Source organism: Condylura cristata, unplaced genomic scaffold (assembly GCF_000260355.1).
Source record: "Condylura cristata isolate star-nosed mole 26May11 unplaced genomic scaffold, ConCri1.0 scaffold00009, whole genome shotgun sequence".
In the NCBI taxonomy this organism is placed as follows: Eukaryota; Metazoa; Chordata; class Mammalia; order Eulipotyphla; family Talpidae; genus Condylura; species Condylura cristata.
In genome coordinates, this window is record NW_004567110.1 from 46,459,459 (window position 1) to 46,474,971 (window position 15,513).

The 15,513-nt window shown below is 39.3% G+C and overlaps 1 protein-coding gene across 1 annotated transcript in view; it reads right to left on the minus strand.

Moving 5' to 3' along the window:
- LOC101630127 (extracellular sulfatase Sulf-1) overlaps positions 1 to 15,513 on the minus strand; it is a 130,606-nt gene that overhangs the window by 4,588 nt on the left and 110,505 nt on the right. Inside the window, exons 15-21 of the mRNA XM_012723093.1 lie at positions 15,235 to 15,329; positions 14,347 to 14,412; positions 13,245 to 13,417; positions 11,016 to 11,158; positions 10,799 to 10,922; positions 8,983 to 9,016; positions 7,754 to 7,819 (exon numbers count right to left, since the gene is read on the minus strand). Coding sequence (XP_012578547.1) covers positions 7,754 to 7,819; positions 8,983 to 9,016; positions 10,799 to 10,922; positions 11,016 to 11,158; positions 13,245 to 13,417; positions 14,347 to 14,412; positions 15,235 to 15,329 — 701 coding nt within the window. The remainder of the gene's footprint in view (positions 1 to 7,753; positions 7,820 to 8,982; positions 9,017 to 10,798; positions 10,923 to 11,015; positions 11,159 to 13,244; positions 13,418 to 14,346; positions 14,413 to 15,234; positions 15,330 to 15,513) is intronic.

The following is a 15,513-nucleotide window of genomic DNA, read 5'->3' on the forward strand; positions in this document are numbered from 1 at the left end:
ACCAATGTAATCAGAGGGTCTTTTTTAGGGAAAGGGAAGCAGGAGAGTCAAAGAAAATGTCATCCTAGGAGGCACAGAAGTGGGAAGAGAAGTGGGATAAGGGGGTGGGGAGAGAGAGAGACAGACAGAGTCAGAGAGACAGAGACAGAATACAGTGACAGAGACAGAGAAAGAAAGAGAGACAGAGTCAGAGAGAGTTGAAGATACTACAGTTCTCTTTGGTTTTAAAATGGCGGCAAAAGCCATGAACAAGGATCACCTACCGCCTTGGAAGCTGGGAAAAGTCCGGTAGTGAATACTCCCCTAACGTCTCCAAAAGGAGAACAGATCTTTTGACACCTCAGTTTTTGGCCTGTCAGACACATTTCAGAGTTCTGATCTCTAGAAATATAATAAATTTATGTTGTCTTAAGGCACCTTGGTAATTATAGCAGCACTAGGAAATGAATACAATACCTGAAATGATAATGTAAGTATGATCAAAAAGAAAATTACAGACTGATAGTTTATTAATGTGAAACAGAAATCCTTAATGAAATATTAGTGAAGAGAGCTTGATATTAAAGAAAATCATGTAATGACCCAACAGACTTTATTGCACAAATTAAAGGCTGTTTCATTATTAGCAAATTAATTTATATACTGGAAGCTCTAAAGATGAATATTTGCTGAGCCTCTTCATAGATGCTGAATAAGACTTTTTACAATTCAACCCTCTTTAGTGATAAAAACACTAAAAAAAAGAAGTTATACACATTTCCTTAACATGAAATGTGTATAACTTAGTCCTAAAGACTGGTTCCTTTAATGGTGAAATCCTAAAAGCATTTTCACTAAGATCAGGACTAATGTATCATTGTACCGGAAGTATTAGTGACTTCCATTAGGCAAGAGAAATCAATTAGTGACAAACAACTTGGAAACAAAACAAAGCTACCTCAATGCATAGAGGTATTATAGTATGTCTGGGAAAGTTAAGAGAATCAAAGACAAAATTAACTCAAAAAATAAAAAAGGTAACAGGATATAAAGTTAATATACAGACACCAACAGCTTTCATACACATAAGTAATAGTCCAGTAAATAAGGAGAGCCTTATTCACAATAGTAACAAAGAAGATAAACTACTTGTAAAAAACTTAACAAGAAATAAGGAACACTAATAAGAAAATAAGAACCTCCTCAAAGACCCAGAAGTATAATTGATCAAATGCAAAGACAGCCTTTATTTTTGGAAGATGCAGCATCATAAAGATGTCAATTTCTTCCTCACAATTCCTTAAAATAAAAAAACATAGAAAAATGGAAGATATAAGCAGATAAGCTAAAAAAATTGGCCTTTAAGATTTTCAAGAACAGGTTCAGCTATATTCATAATAAAAGCTAATCAAATGAAAGCCAGGCTGCAACACCATTTCTTTCTCATTCAATTGGAAAAAATTTAAAAGTTTGAGAACTGACTGTCAAAAACACTCCTTGATAATGTGGGAAAGCAAAATGGGATTCCCAAATAGGGAATTTGGCAATATTTTATACATCCAAATATGTATTTCCCTGTTGGCCCAGTAATCCCACCACTATTTATTCTGAAGACTATCTCAATAAAATGCAATATATATACAGGAGGCTATTTATTGCAACACCATTTATACTTAAAAAAATATGAGAATAAGTAAAATACCCTTAATTAAAAGGATGGTTGAATAAATAATGGTTCATCCATAGAGTGGTGTGCTATGAAGTGGTGAAAAGATAATGGAAAAACACTATGACCCAACAGAAAAGACAGAGTTTAAAGTAAAATAACATTTTTTGAAGAAAAAGAAACCAAGGGTAATAGAATATATGTAGCATACTGCCTTTTTTTATTTTAAAGCAAAATCAAGATAAATGAAATCAATGACACTGGTTTATTGTTTAAACAAGAAACACAGGAAGGTAAAGCCAAAACTGAAGAGACTGGCTCTCCACAGGCATGAGTGGGAGAGATTGTAGGAAAGAGAAATATTTCTCTGCATATGCTTTCTATAGTTTGGACTTTTGGAATTATGTTAATCATCACATGCCGAAACATAAAATAAAATTAATAATGATGAGGGATGAAAAAACCTAAAATGGAATACAAATGGAAATAAACAAACCTTACTCTGTTTCAAATTAATAACATAACCACAATAAAGAAGGCACAAAACTAGCCTAAATTACTTTGAACACAGTACTATTTTCTCTCATGCTAAAACAAGAACTGAAAAATGCATTGAATTCTAGCTGGGGGGCTGTTTTGGTAGCAGCATGATTTAGCAATTCTGGAATTGTTTTCTGTGGACTGTAGCATAAAAAAAGTGAGTTCACCCATTGAGGACAGTGGGAATTACATTTTTCACTGTTTTAGAAGGAAGTTACAATCTAGAAATTAGGAAAAGTAGAATGATTATTGTGATATTGAGTTAGAGATATCAGTATAAATGTAAGTTTTTAAGTATATCTAGATATCTAGAGCCACACATAGCTCTATATTTTTAGGTAAAGGAATAGAGAGCCCTTTATAGATGTACACATGTATATACACATATAATACATATAAACACACACACACACACTAGCTTTGTCCATCAAAAGGGTCTGGATACAAGGAGGCATCCATAGCAATAATAGCACCTCAAGTCTATATTTTGGTGTCCCAGTGACATTCTCTACTTAAAAAGGGATGGGGGTTTTTGTGGAAATAGAGGATTTCAAATGTGGGACTATGAAGAAGAACCTGGAAAATGCAAGAGAACCTGGAATATATTGTCAGAAGCTCAAAAGATGGTGGGGACTTGCCAAAAGGACACAGAAGCTCCCTGAAGGGATACCATTGGCAAAATCTGGAACAAGTTGATCATCAGAATCAATCATAGTAGCAAAAGTATATCCACAGAATAAAATGAGGCTATATGAGTTCATAATGATACAAAACATAGGAGAGAAAGGGTATCTCTTCACTATTGTAAATAATCATTTAAGATATACAGCAGGAATGATAGAGTTGAGAAAAATCACTATTTTGTAGCTATGCAGCAGCATAATTTAGGCAAAAATCACAAATCTCTGCAAAAACTAGTGAATGAATCATTTATTAATTCAAAAGTAAACAGTGTGCCCTGGTGGCCCAACAGTTGAGTGCAGCACTGCAAGCGAGCTGCAGCCGCTTCAGTGTGAATTCAATCCTGGCCCCGGAGGTGACCCACATGGTGTGGCAGACCTCTCCTGACCTGCCCACTGCTCCCCTCAGCAGTGTACTTCATTGATCTGCCTGTTCTGCTCCCCACTCTTTCTCTGGTGAACCCTCTCTTTGCTCTCGCACCTCTGGCTTGTACCCCAGTTCCGTATGCATAAATAAATAAATCTTAAAAAAAAATTGCTGGACTGTATAATAGGTCCATTAAAAAAAAAAAATTAGGGCCCTCCTTGGTGGCACAGTGGGTTAAAGCACAGCACCAAGAAGCCAAAACCACTTCAACATGAGTTTGATCCCCACCTGGTAGATAACCCACATGGTGCAGCAGACCTCTCCTGACCTGCCTGCTGCTCCCCTCAGCAGTGTACTTTGTCTATCTGCCTGTTCTGCTCCCCGCTCTGTCTCTGTCTCTGGTATTCCTTTCACCACCCCTGCACCACTGGCCTGTACCCCAGTTCTGTATGCATAAATAAATCAATCTTTAAAACAAACCAAACCAAACCAATGCACACTGAAATCTTAATTTCCACATGTCTGCCCTGTTCTTTTTTCAGTCTTCATCTCTCAAAAGCAACCTCTTTCTCAAGACATTCTGAAGTTCTTTGTTCAGAGAGGAAACGTATGGATAAGTTTATTTCTTAAAGTGAATTGTGGAAATAAATGTAGCTGATTTCAAGGTACAAGTAATTCTCATCTGACTCGGAAATAGAAAGGTTGTGAAACCAAGAAGGTAAATTGAAAAGTATGCAAAGATCTCAAGCTGAGACTATTTCTGGATGATAATTACTTTTAAAGACATGACTTTTAAAAACACCACAGGTGGCTAACTTAGAGATAGGTGTGCATGGGATTTTGACTCTTTTTGAGTTACAGGGGTCACAGAAGTGTTGTTTTCCCGAAGACTACCTGACTCCTTTCTTCTTTTATCTTTCCCCACAGCACCTCTGTGCTATCTCCCAGGAACAACATACAATTTCCTGAAAGCAGCAGGCAATCTCCTTCCTCAATGCTTGTATTCATTCCTAGACTGTTTCCCCACTTCATCACCTTGGTCAGTTCTCAGTCCATGATTAAATTTGAGCATTGCCTCTCCCCGTCTCCTCCCAAAGCCTTCCCTGACCTTCTTTTCCTTCTTCTGGGGTTCCTCAGCTTCATGGAGTCACTCCATTACAACACCCATCTTTATGTGATTCTGGTATTTGTGCAAATAGCAAACTGAATTTCACCTGGCTAGGTGTCTACAATTTCAAGGCACAAGTACTAGGTCAATCAGAAATTTTGAAGACCTTAAGAGTTTTGTCAATTGTTGCTAACTCTCACAATATTTAATTAATGTAGCTATTCAGTTCTGAGGTCACTAATTTGATTTTCAAAATTCAGAGAACCTGAGTATAGCATTTCTGTACTAAAGTATTCATCACTTTCTCCAAGATTCTTCCAGAATATTCTGTGCCCCCTTGGAATGTTTCTTTTCTTCTTCTTTTTTTCCCCTAAAAGCCCAGGGTTTTAATAAGGGACCAAATCAATGCTCATCACGGGGGATTTTCATGTAGCTTGAAACATGACAAGTTTGAAATTGAAATAGATTTGATTTGTGTTTTGAGATTTCAAACATTGGATTTGGTGTCTTGCAGTGACCAAAAGCCAATTATAAGTACAATTTTATAGAATTATGCCATGCGTAAAATATTTCTAACCTATAATTTTATTGATGGATTGCAGGAATACCTATTTCTTTTACAAATAAAAGTCTATGGCCGTCCAACTAAGAAGGTAGAATAGAAATTCAAAAATAAGTAAGGCATACAGATGTGTGTATGTGTGTGTGTGTATACACATATCTAAATGACTTTTATTGTCAAGATCTACTAAAATACATAAAAAACATACCTGCTTATTGGTGCAAATGAACATAATCTTCCCTTTATTGATATTTGACCAGCAATAAGAACTTAATTTTTTTTAATCCTTGAAGGTAAATGTAATGGGCCCTCCCTGGTGGCATAATGGGTTAGGACGCAGCACTGCAAGCTGGCAGCAGCAGCTTCAATGTGAGTTCAATCCTAGGCACCGGGCTCCAGAAGTAATCCACATGGCACAGCAGACCTCTCCTGTCTTGACTGCTGCTCCCCTCAGCAGTGAACTTCGTCTATCTGCCTGTTTTGCTCCCCACTCTCTAGTGAATCCTCTCATTGCCCCTGTACCTCTGGCCTGTATCCCAATTCTATATGCATAAATAAATAAATATTAAAAAAGAAAAAAGAAAAAAAAAGGTAAATGTAGCTCAAAATTCTAGGGCTCTTTGATATAACAAATCTCTCAAATCTGGCTATCAAACAGCAATCAGAGTAACAAATTTATGGTTTACTATGCTAAATGCTTTTTAGGAATTGTCTCATGTAATTCTTACTTTCTTATATTATTATTACATTTTACAGATGAGAAATTTACTATAAAGAGGATAAACTGTTCAAGAGATCACCTTAGTGCAGAGATTAAAGTACATGCCCCAACTGGTCCTCAAGGCCTGACTCCCTATTCCACCATTTATTGGCTGGACAATCTTGGGGAGGTTACATATTCTCTTACCTCCCCTTTCTCATCTGTAAAATGGGGATAAGAGTACTGACCTCATAAAATTATTCTAAGGATTAAGTGAGTTTATATGCCATGCATTTACAAGATGATGGATCATAGGAAGATCTATATTCCTGTGGTGAATGGTTGTCAAATGGGAAAGTGGAACAATATAGAGCAAGATTGTGGATGGAGTATGTTGCCAGTGGGTGAGGTTGGAGATGGTGGTGGTGGTGCTGAAGAATCTCTCTTACAAAATATAATACATTCTTTGCCATTTTAATGTCGCTTCCTGTTCACATATGGTTTCCTTCATGTAAAAGTTTTGCATCTCTTATTGGGACTGGTACTTTCCAAACTCAGTTCTCAGTTTCTCACTAGCAAGGAAACAAGATGTCTCAACTCTGACACAAAGCCATGTCCTCACATCCGCCAGCAAGGCAAGGGATGAGCTGTTGTTATAGGGGACACAGGGGACACATTCAAACCAAGCAAAAGCAGTGTAGATGGCAGCGTGGTTGCCGAAAGCGGAGTCTAAGGTGTTCTGTGGGGCTGCTGGGAGAGGACCAGAAGGGCCACAGGCAGCCTTGACTGCACCAGTCTGCCTCCCACTGCCGCTGGTCACACACATGGGGCAGGAGCTCTTCGCGGACATCAACGGGCAGCAGCATCAGATTCCATGTGCAGTGGGGAAAATCGGAAAAATAAACACCTCCTCTACCTATGGATCCTATTTTATTTTGCAACACCAAAATTATTGCTTTCAACTTAAGTTCAAAATGAGTTCCTGGATCATGAAAGTTGAAGTCCGCTAGGTCCTTGCTCTGAGCTTCTCCTGAATGGAAACTGACCAGAGTGAGTCAGCACAGCATTTCAGATGCCCCTGCCTCATGTGCAGACCATGGTGAAAAAGCAGAGCTAAAATAAAGCTGAAAAAGGGAATGACTTGTGTATTCAAGACTTTTGAACAAGTTCAAGGACTAATTTTTGAAAAATCCACAAAGCAGAGGCAGTTTAAAAACAGTCAAAATGGACAAGATAGATTTTCTAAAGTATTTAAATTTTCAATTCTTCAGGTTTGAGTAACATCTTTCCTTAAAGTCCTCTGTAATCGATGTTATGGTTAAAATACATATTCATTTGATTTCTAAAAAAAATTCAAGTGTTGGCCCTCCCTGGTGGCGCAGCGGGTTAAAGCACAGCACTGGGAAGCTTAAGCCACTTCGCATGAGTTCGATTCCCGCTTGTCCCGGAGGTGACCATATGGTGTGGCAGACCTCTCCTGACCCGCCCGCTGCTCCCCTCAGCAGTGTACTTCGTCGATCTGCCTGTTCTGCTTCCTACTCTGTCTCTGGTGAGTCCTCTCACCCTCCGCATCTCTGGCCTGTACCCCAGTTCTATATGAATAAATAAATAAATCTTAAAAAAAAAATTCAAGTGTTGAAGAACCAAGGTGTCTGCTATCTCTCAGAAAGTGACATTGTACACTGCTGAGGGAGCAATGGGCAGGACAGGAGAGGTCTGCTATGCCATGTGGGTCACCTCCAGGGCAGGGATGAACTCGCATTGAAGCGGCTGGGGCCAAGCCTGGCAATGCTGTGCTTTAACCCGCTGCACCACCAGGGAGGACCCTATTTTTTTGTCCTTTAACTATGACTGGAATGCAGCTAAGCATTGTTCATCTCAAAGTTATCCAGGGAAGACCTGACGAAGAATAACTGACTCATCTCTGACCAGGCTGTGTCTTCAGTGACCTGCTGATATCCTTTTACCTCTTTCATGACAGTAATGAAAGCAGGCCTGATTGAAACTCCCTTAACTATAAAATGGAGTGCATCATAAAAGAACTACAAAGTCAATATTTAGTGTTAGATCCATTTAAAATGCCACACTTTGGAAATGTCTTGATGGTACTCATGGGAAGCAAGGAAGCAGTTCTGGAGGGAGGGATATTACCTCGTCAGCCCATAGCCCTGGTGAGACCAGCTTAGGAGTGGGTTCTTCTGCTCTGTCTTACGTGAGCTAGGGGTGATGGGCGTCGAGATGGCAGCCGTGCAAGGAAAGGTGAAGACAAGAGACAAGAGGAAAAAAAGAGATATAAATGATTATCAAGTATCCACTGAGGTTCAGCTTCTGTTATTTATTTGCCCCCTCCAACCCTTCCCCCCCCCCCACCTTCCTTCTGCCACTTAGCTTCTTGTCAGACCTGGGGTCAGCCCTGTGAGATGAGGAATTAGAGACCAGTGCTCAGTAGGCAGGAGGGGTAGCATGGGAGAACAGTGCCTGGGATGGTGACATTATTTTGCTTCTGAGACACTATCAGGGTGGTGCCTTGCGCATGTTCCTTTGATGGAAGTTTTCTCCCAGGTGGATTCATTGATTTGGGGGCTGACACACCCATGGCTCAGATCCCCCACAGTAGAGGTGATAAGGTCAGTTCTTTCAGCCCTGCCTGAGGTGTATGTTCAGAGTAGAAATTTATCAAGGCCACTGGGCATCAAGTCCTTCCAGAGCACAGGGAGGGAAAAAGGAACTAATGGAGATTAGAGGGGAATAAAATGGGTGGGCTGAACCTATTTATAAAGCTTTTGTGTGACGAGTGCTCTTGTCTCCATGCTGTGTCAAGATCTTTCTGAGAGTCCGAACCCCCAGCACCTTGTCTTCTATCACCTTGCAGAGCTCTGAATTATATCATTCCTGCTTCTCACCATGGGTAATTAAGCACTGTTAACAAAGAAGCTCCTCCTATTTCTTACAACTTCAGTTTGGAAGTTTGTGCCTTTGATGTTATACTCTATAAAAACCTTTAACTAGTTTTCACAAAGTTTCTCTACCAAATCCCCAGAGAAAATCATTCTTCAATCCTCTCCCCAGAGGTTCCCCAAATTCCCTTTGCTTCCCCCCACTTCACATCATTCCATGCTGAAAAGCTATTATCCAACAAGCAACAGGCATGGAAGTGAGTAAATGCTCTGAGAGATGCCTTGTGACAGGGAGCTGATTTAAAAACAGAATGACAGACCTGCAACCAATGACACAATGTGGTGGAGACTGCTGTTAAAACATACATGCACCCCAAACTATGTTCTGTGCCACATGGTAAGAAACAGAAATTAGTTGAAATGGCTGGCTCATGCAATTATGGGGAAAGAAGCTGCCAGGGAGAATAAAAAAAGTGTGAATACCTGTGTAGGTCATAGCTTCCTCCATCTTTATTTCCTGATATAGGGAAATACAAGAGTAATTTATGTTAGCTTTAGAACTCTCAAAACCATTCACTATGCAGTTTTCCATGCACAACGTCTAAGTCCTAGAAAGAAAGATATTATGTTAAATATAGACAGTGCTGAAGTCCAGCAGTGTTTTTCTATTAGATAGGTTCAAAATGAGGATTGAAACTAAAGATAAATGCTTAAGAGAAAACACATTAAGAGTGCATGGAAAATAGGTGGCAATGAGAAAGCAAGAGGGTCTGTTAAAAAGGTAACTCCAGAAGTCAATGTAAGTCTGAGGAAAAGTGAAGTTTGGGTTGTTCTTAGACAAAACACTTGAAAAAGTAAACTGATGAGCATCTCTCTTACGAAGGGTCTAGAAGGTGGGCAGGACTGCTTGAAGCACAGCAGTGGTAACTGTTTCCACCTGGTGTGCCCTTTCATCATCACAGACTCTCAGGCTTCCCTAAGGGGAGTAGTTACGTCGTCACCAATAAGCGAGTGATGTTCTTTGGGGGAGAAATATCTGGGTATAATATTTCTAGTGCCTCTAATAGTTGGTGTAGCTTGCAGGTCTCAGTGGGATGTCTTTGTTTTTTGTGGGGGAGGGAGTAAAATTTGAGGAAAAGATCAACAGATAAGCAGGGTGCTTGAAAAGATTTGAGCTGAGGAAGGTCAGTGACCAAAAGACCTATTTCTCAAGTCAAGCCTGAACTTGTCTGGCTGGCAGTTAATTCCACTGAGTGTTAACTGAGGAGTGTTGACTGATAGCTGAGAGTTTCTTAGGAAAGTCACATAAACCGAAAGCCCGCAGGACCCAACCCCAGTGGAACTGGCCCGTGGTGATGTTGATCGCATTAGGAAGCCCCCACCCTGTGCCTAGTTCTGTGAGCCAGGAAGCCGCCTACTTCTATTACTGGTGATGCTGGCTTTGCATGGGGAGCCCCAGAGACACAGGAGGTGAAGGACACTGGGAAAACTCAGCTGCACCATAAAAGGCTCTTGCAAACTGCTTCCCACCTCCTGTGACTCCAACTCTTCACCCTTTTGGAATTGGCATGCAACACCAATGCCCTTGCCAACATCAGCTCTTTCTCCTTCCCTCTATGGACAGCTGGTATTTGTATTTCTATAGGAATTATGAGAAAATAAGTATTCTCGCTAACTAGGAAAGAGGACCGAGTCTGAAAAAGAATTGCAACCCCGTGAGACAAAGCATAATGTGCAAAGCCGGGAGGGAACATCTGGCTCCATGTAGGCTTTTCTTCTAACTTTAGACCCCAATATAGTGAATTGCTCAAATATCTCTAGCTTCAGATGGGAAATCCTGGCAAAAGAAATCTAATTCACTGTGTCGTGGGCAGGAATCCAACTGAGAGAGCTCCAAACTCTGATAAGCACAAATAAGGCATGCGTGTTGTTGTTCAAATTGTCTTTAAAACAAAATAGGATATCCTGGTTTACCTAGAGTACATCTTATGGCTGTTGACAGCAACAACAAATTAATCCCCAAAGCTTTCATCCATCTTTCAATGGATGCTTCTATGAGAAATCGAGCATTGCTAAAAGGACAGACCTAGGGAAGATATTGGAATGAAACAATTGCCAAGCCATTAACATTTTCATGAATGCACCCAGAACTAAACATAGAGAACAAATTATGTTTGGAAAGTTTCCCCCGTAAGTATCTCAGGCTTTCTATGCATATAAATATTTCAAAGGCAGAAAGCTTGACAACAGGAAGAATTTCCCAGGTAATATAAGAGACAAAAAGTTTTTTCTTCCTTACCAGATTCAAGGCCCTTAGGTCTTGGGTTGCACTGCTTATACCCTTGACAACTTCTGAGCTCCATCAGTTGTACATGTAACTGATTCAAAATGCCCCGTTCCACTGTATGCACCGTATTTGTGAGCTGTAGTTGAAGAGGCCAGGCAATATATTTAAGTGCATGCTCTAGTTATTCAATATTCAGCATCCTTCATAAAATGAAAACATATTGGCTCACCTGATAAGGATCTGTATTCATATCAAAATACTCCAAAAAACCAGTCGCAAATTCGCAGAATAGAAAATTATGTGTCTCATTAACTGTACGCAAACACCAGTAGGTGTTATTATTAGAACTTGTACAAGCACAGAAAGATCCCACTGTTGCAAAAACAAAACATATAAAACAAAAAGAATGAGAAAAATGTCAGTACTCTACACAGTTCAGCATTTCCTTATCTTTACATTTCCCATTTCCATTTTCTTTCTTGCAAGTACTGTGTAGTTAGATGTTAAAAAATCAGTGTTTTCTCTGCTTCTGATACAAATTTGCTGTGAAAATGCAAAAAAAAAAAAAGTAATGATCTGTGAATCTGATTATAGATTGAAGGCGAAAGTGAAATTTTGGCACATTAGTTGGCCTGCCTGTCACCATGTCAGTAAGTGGTCTGCAGAACAGGGTGAGTGACTAGAGAATGGGAACAAAAACATTAAAATGTCTATTATATTTGTTTTGTTTTGTTTTTTTAAGGAAGGAGAAAATATGGTTTTGGATAAAGAAATGGACCTGGTACCCTATTTATTCTTTGTGTTAGAAGGTTATATATCACTAATGGCACAAGGAAAGACAGATTCCCCATGTGGTGAAGTCGGGAAAAGTCTGGAGCCCAGCTCAGAAATGTGTTGTTTAGCAAATTTTTTTTTTTAAAGATTTATTTATTTGTGCATACAGAACTGGGGCACAGGCCAGAGAGAGGTGCAGAGGCAGTAAGAGGATTCACCAGAGACAGAGTGAGGAGCAGAACAGGCTGACTGATGAAGTACACTGCTGAGGGAGCAGCAGGTGGGCCAGGAGATGTCTGCATCGCCATGTGGGTCAGCTCCCTGGCCGGGGATTGAACTCATGCTGAAGAGGCCTTAGCTTCTTAGTGCTGTGCTTTAACCCACTGGGACAGCAGGGGGAACCCTAGCAAATATTTTTAAAACTACAGGGACAGGTACTCTTACAGCACTCATTGTACATTATGTTCTTGGCTGTATTAATCCATTTTAATCATTAAAATGACCTTAGAGATAGAGAGTATGGCTATACTCCCATTTTACAGATGGATAAGCTGAGGCACATGAGAGTTCAAGTAATTTCCAAGGTGACACAGCTGACAAATGGCAGCTATATTCCCGTTTTTACAGATGGATAAGCTGAGGCACATGAGAGTTCAAGTAATTTCCAAGGGGACACAGCTGACAAATTGGCAGCATGGAGGTTAGGCCAGAGGGGTTACCCTTGACCACTCCATGCTACAGTCCTATTCAGTCTTGAATCTGTTCCCTCATGTCAAACAATGGCAATAAATTCTTATTTAAAAAATTAGCTTCATAGAAGTATTTTTTTAAGCAGTTTTGTGTTTACAGCAAAATTTGAGTGAATTCTAAGATCCTTTTTGTTCTACCTATTCATCTCTCTTTTTCCCATAAATGACTTTTGAAAGAAATCATTCTAAAAATAGGTGATTGGATACTCATCATTCTATGATTTTTTTCATTGAAAGCACTTTAAATGCTACCTAAAATTGATTTATATTTGAGAGTTAGCTCACATTTATACAGACAAAAGCCATAGATTCTAATCTGTGTAGAAATCTTCCCCCAAACAATTTAAATGCATTTTGAATTCATTTGATAATATACAAATACAATACCTTCTGATTATATTGAAAGAACAATTGACAAATCTAGGTGGGGGGGGGATTTAAACGTGTAATTTCACAGAATGATTACTTAGTGGATCGGCAGCATTGAAAAAGAAAATAAAATTCTGATTTACTCGACGTGTCAACAATGAACATCTATTCTGAATCATCTTTCATATAGGAGAGGTAACAGCAGGAGATATAGAAATGTAAAGCCAAAGAAGTGAGAGCAAGAAAGAAAATCAAACTATATTTGGGGCAACTTCTGCATCCACTTACTTAGTTACTTAGTGATAGAGTAGTGTGAGTGGGAACTTTATCAGGGTTCGTGTATTGTGTGAAATAACACCATCCTGGAGAACATGCTATTTTCAAATATAACGGTAAAAATGTTTCTAAGAGAAAAAGTAGCTTTTTGGCCAAAATTTTCTTACTGCTCCTACAGAAAGTAGTCATCTTTTTTGAATCTTCCTCAATCCTTGTATTATTCTGCTGAATTCCTAGTCTAAGCAAATATAGTGCAGGTCACATGCTCTGGGTTGGCGGGAGCGACTCACAGTTCCAGAAGGGGGCTGTCTGCCAGTGGTTGTTGTCGTGTGTGAAGCAGGTGAGGCCAGGGAGGCTGCACTCCTCTCCCTTCCGTTGGCGTTTCTTCTCCTTCCTCTCCTTCTTCCTCCTGCGATTCTCCTTGAAAAGTTGCAGTTTACTGTCTACCTCTTGAGCGGCCTCTCTGTTTCAATAGAAGGGATGCTTAAAAAATGAATCTTTTTCATTGAAGTTACATTGTGTTATAATATTGCATCTGTTTCAGGTGTCTATCATGATAAACCAATATTTGTGTTTTTAATGATCAGAAAATCCTTTCTCAATTAAAATAGGATTTTTGTTATGAATGACGCACACATATTTAGACACACGATAACAGGTACACAATAAATGACCTTTATTTTTCAGGGAGAGCCTCAATGTAAAATCGGCAATAGTGAAACAAAGTCATTGAGTGACAGCCCTCTTGAATTCACTGAGCTTTAATAGGATCACTGTTTTCTTTCCTTATTTACAAATAAACACTGATAGAAATAAATGTCAATGTGAATCCACAAGTGCAGCCAGGCACACAGTTTGGATGAATGGCTAAAGCTAAATCACTTCCTGGTGGTTCATAAAGTCAAGATTGGTTGGGTTAGCTGGCATGGATTTGGTTTCTAAAATTCTTTGAAATGTCCTATGCAATAGCCTTGGAGAGGTATTTTTTTTTTTAATTTTCTTGTTTTTTTTTTTCTATAAAGGACCCATATTATTTTAAAAAATATGTTTATTTTAAAAAAATGTCTATTTCTTTCAACTTTCAGTTTTCATCCAATATGGTTGTATGAGCTCTATGAATGCATGGGCCTACTCAAAAAGTCTATAGAAAGCAGTACATGGAGTAAGATCTAATTATGCAGAATTAGATAGGACTCTGTGTGGCTCCCCCTCAAAGGATTCCAGAAGCATCACCATGGTCCCTTGGCAGGCTGTTGGCTTTGTCTCACTCTATATGCCTATCTGGTTGAATCTATTTTTTCCAAACAGCACCACTTGGAACACAATAGTCCCTGCAGATTTTCTGAAGTGGAGAATCCTGACTCCAGGCACATGTGGAAAACAGTTACTTACTTGAATGGGTGAAGATGGCTCTTTAATTTCTCTTGCTTCTTTACACCTTTCTCTTTGTTGTAATAGCTGCAGTCAAGAAGATTTAAAAAGTGAGTCTTCAACTCATGAAATGAATTAAAGCATCCAGAGGGAGAAGAAAGGATAGGGTGAGGACAAAGAGGGAAGGAGGCCCAGTGCACTATGGTGGTGGACTATAGGTGACTGAAGGTGTGTGAACTCTGGTGGCAATGCTTGCTGGGAGTGACCAAATATCACCTCCATTAAAATTAAATAGATAAATAAAATGAACCTTCATAATCATGCATTTGATCAAAAAGTTCATTTTATAAAAAGAAAAGCAAGGGCCCTCCCTGGTGGTACAAAGGGTTAAAGCACGGCACTATGAAACTATCACAGCCAATGCAGCATGAGTTTGATCCCTGGCCAGGGAGGTGACCCTACATGGCATGGCAGACTTCTCCTGACCCTCCTGCTGCTCCCCTCAGCAGTGTACTTCAATCCATCTGCCTGTTCTCCTTCCCACTTTGTCTCTGGTGAATCCTCTCACTGCCCTTACCTCTGGACTGTACCCCAGTTCTGTTTACATAAATAAATCTTTTTTTTTTTTTTAAAGCAAGCAAAATAGAAGAATCAGAAGATAAAACAGCCTACAGGATCACTGTGGCTTGAGGTATAGTCTTAGCTTAATGTTTTTTTTGTTTGTTTGTTTTAATTTTTTCACTTTCTACTTAGGCTCATGATGTGTGTAGTTTAGTTAAATAGTTTAGGTTTTTACAATTTGTGATAATGCATGCAGTCCTTTAACCAGTGTGTACTGGTTAAAGCAGCAAGTCAAGTGCTTATCACAGTAAAAATGAGTTTGCAAAGGAGATGGTAGGAGATGCACACCTCTGCTTACTGCAGCTACATTCCTCAGGCTTTCTTCTCTTCAGGTGTCCTCTCACTTCTCTTAAATTCTTAATTTTATCTTGCAGAGCTTCAATCTGGAGAACACATATTTGAACAATTCCATTTGAAGATCAGGATTTTCTTTTCACTTTTTTCCCCCTGAGTTCCACAATTTTAGCTACTCACTTGAGAAAACACTGATTTAGAAACAAACTGGTCACGGAATATGTCTACATTTTATGTGCCAACTGATGTGTTATGTTACAGAGAACCATTAAT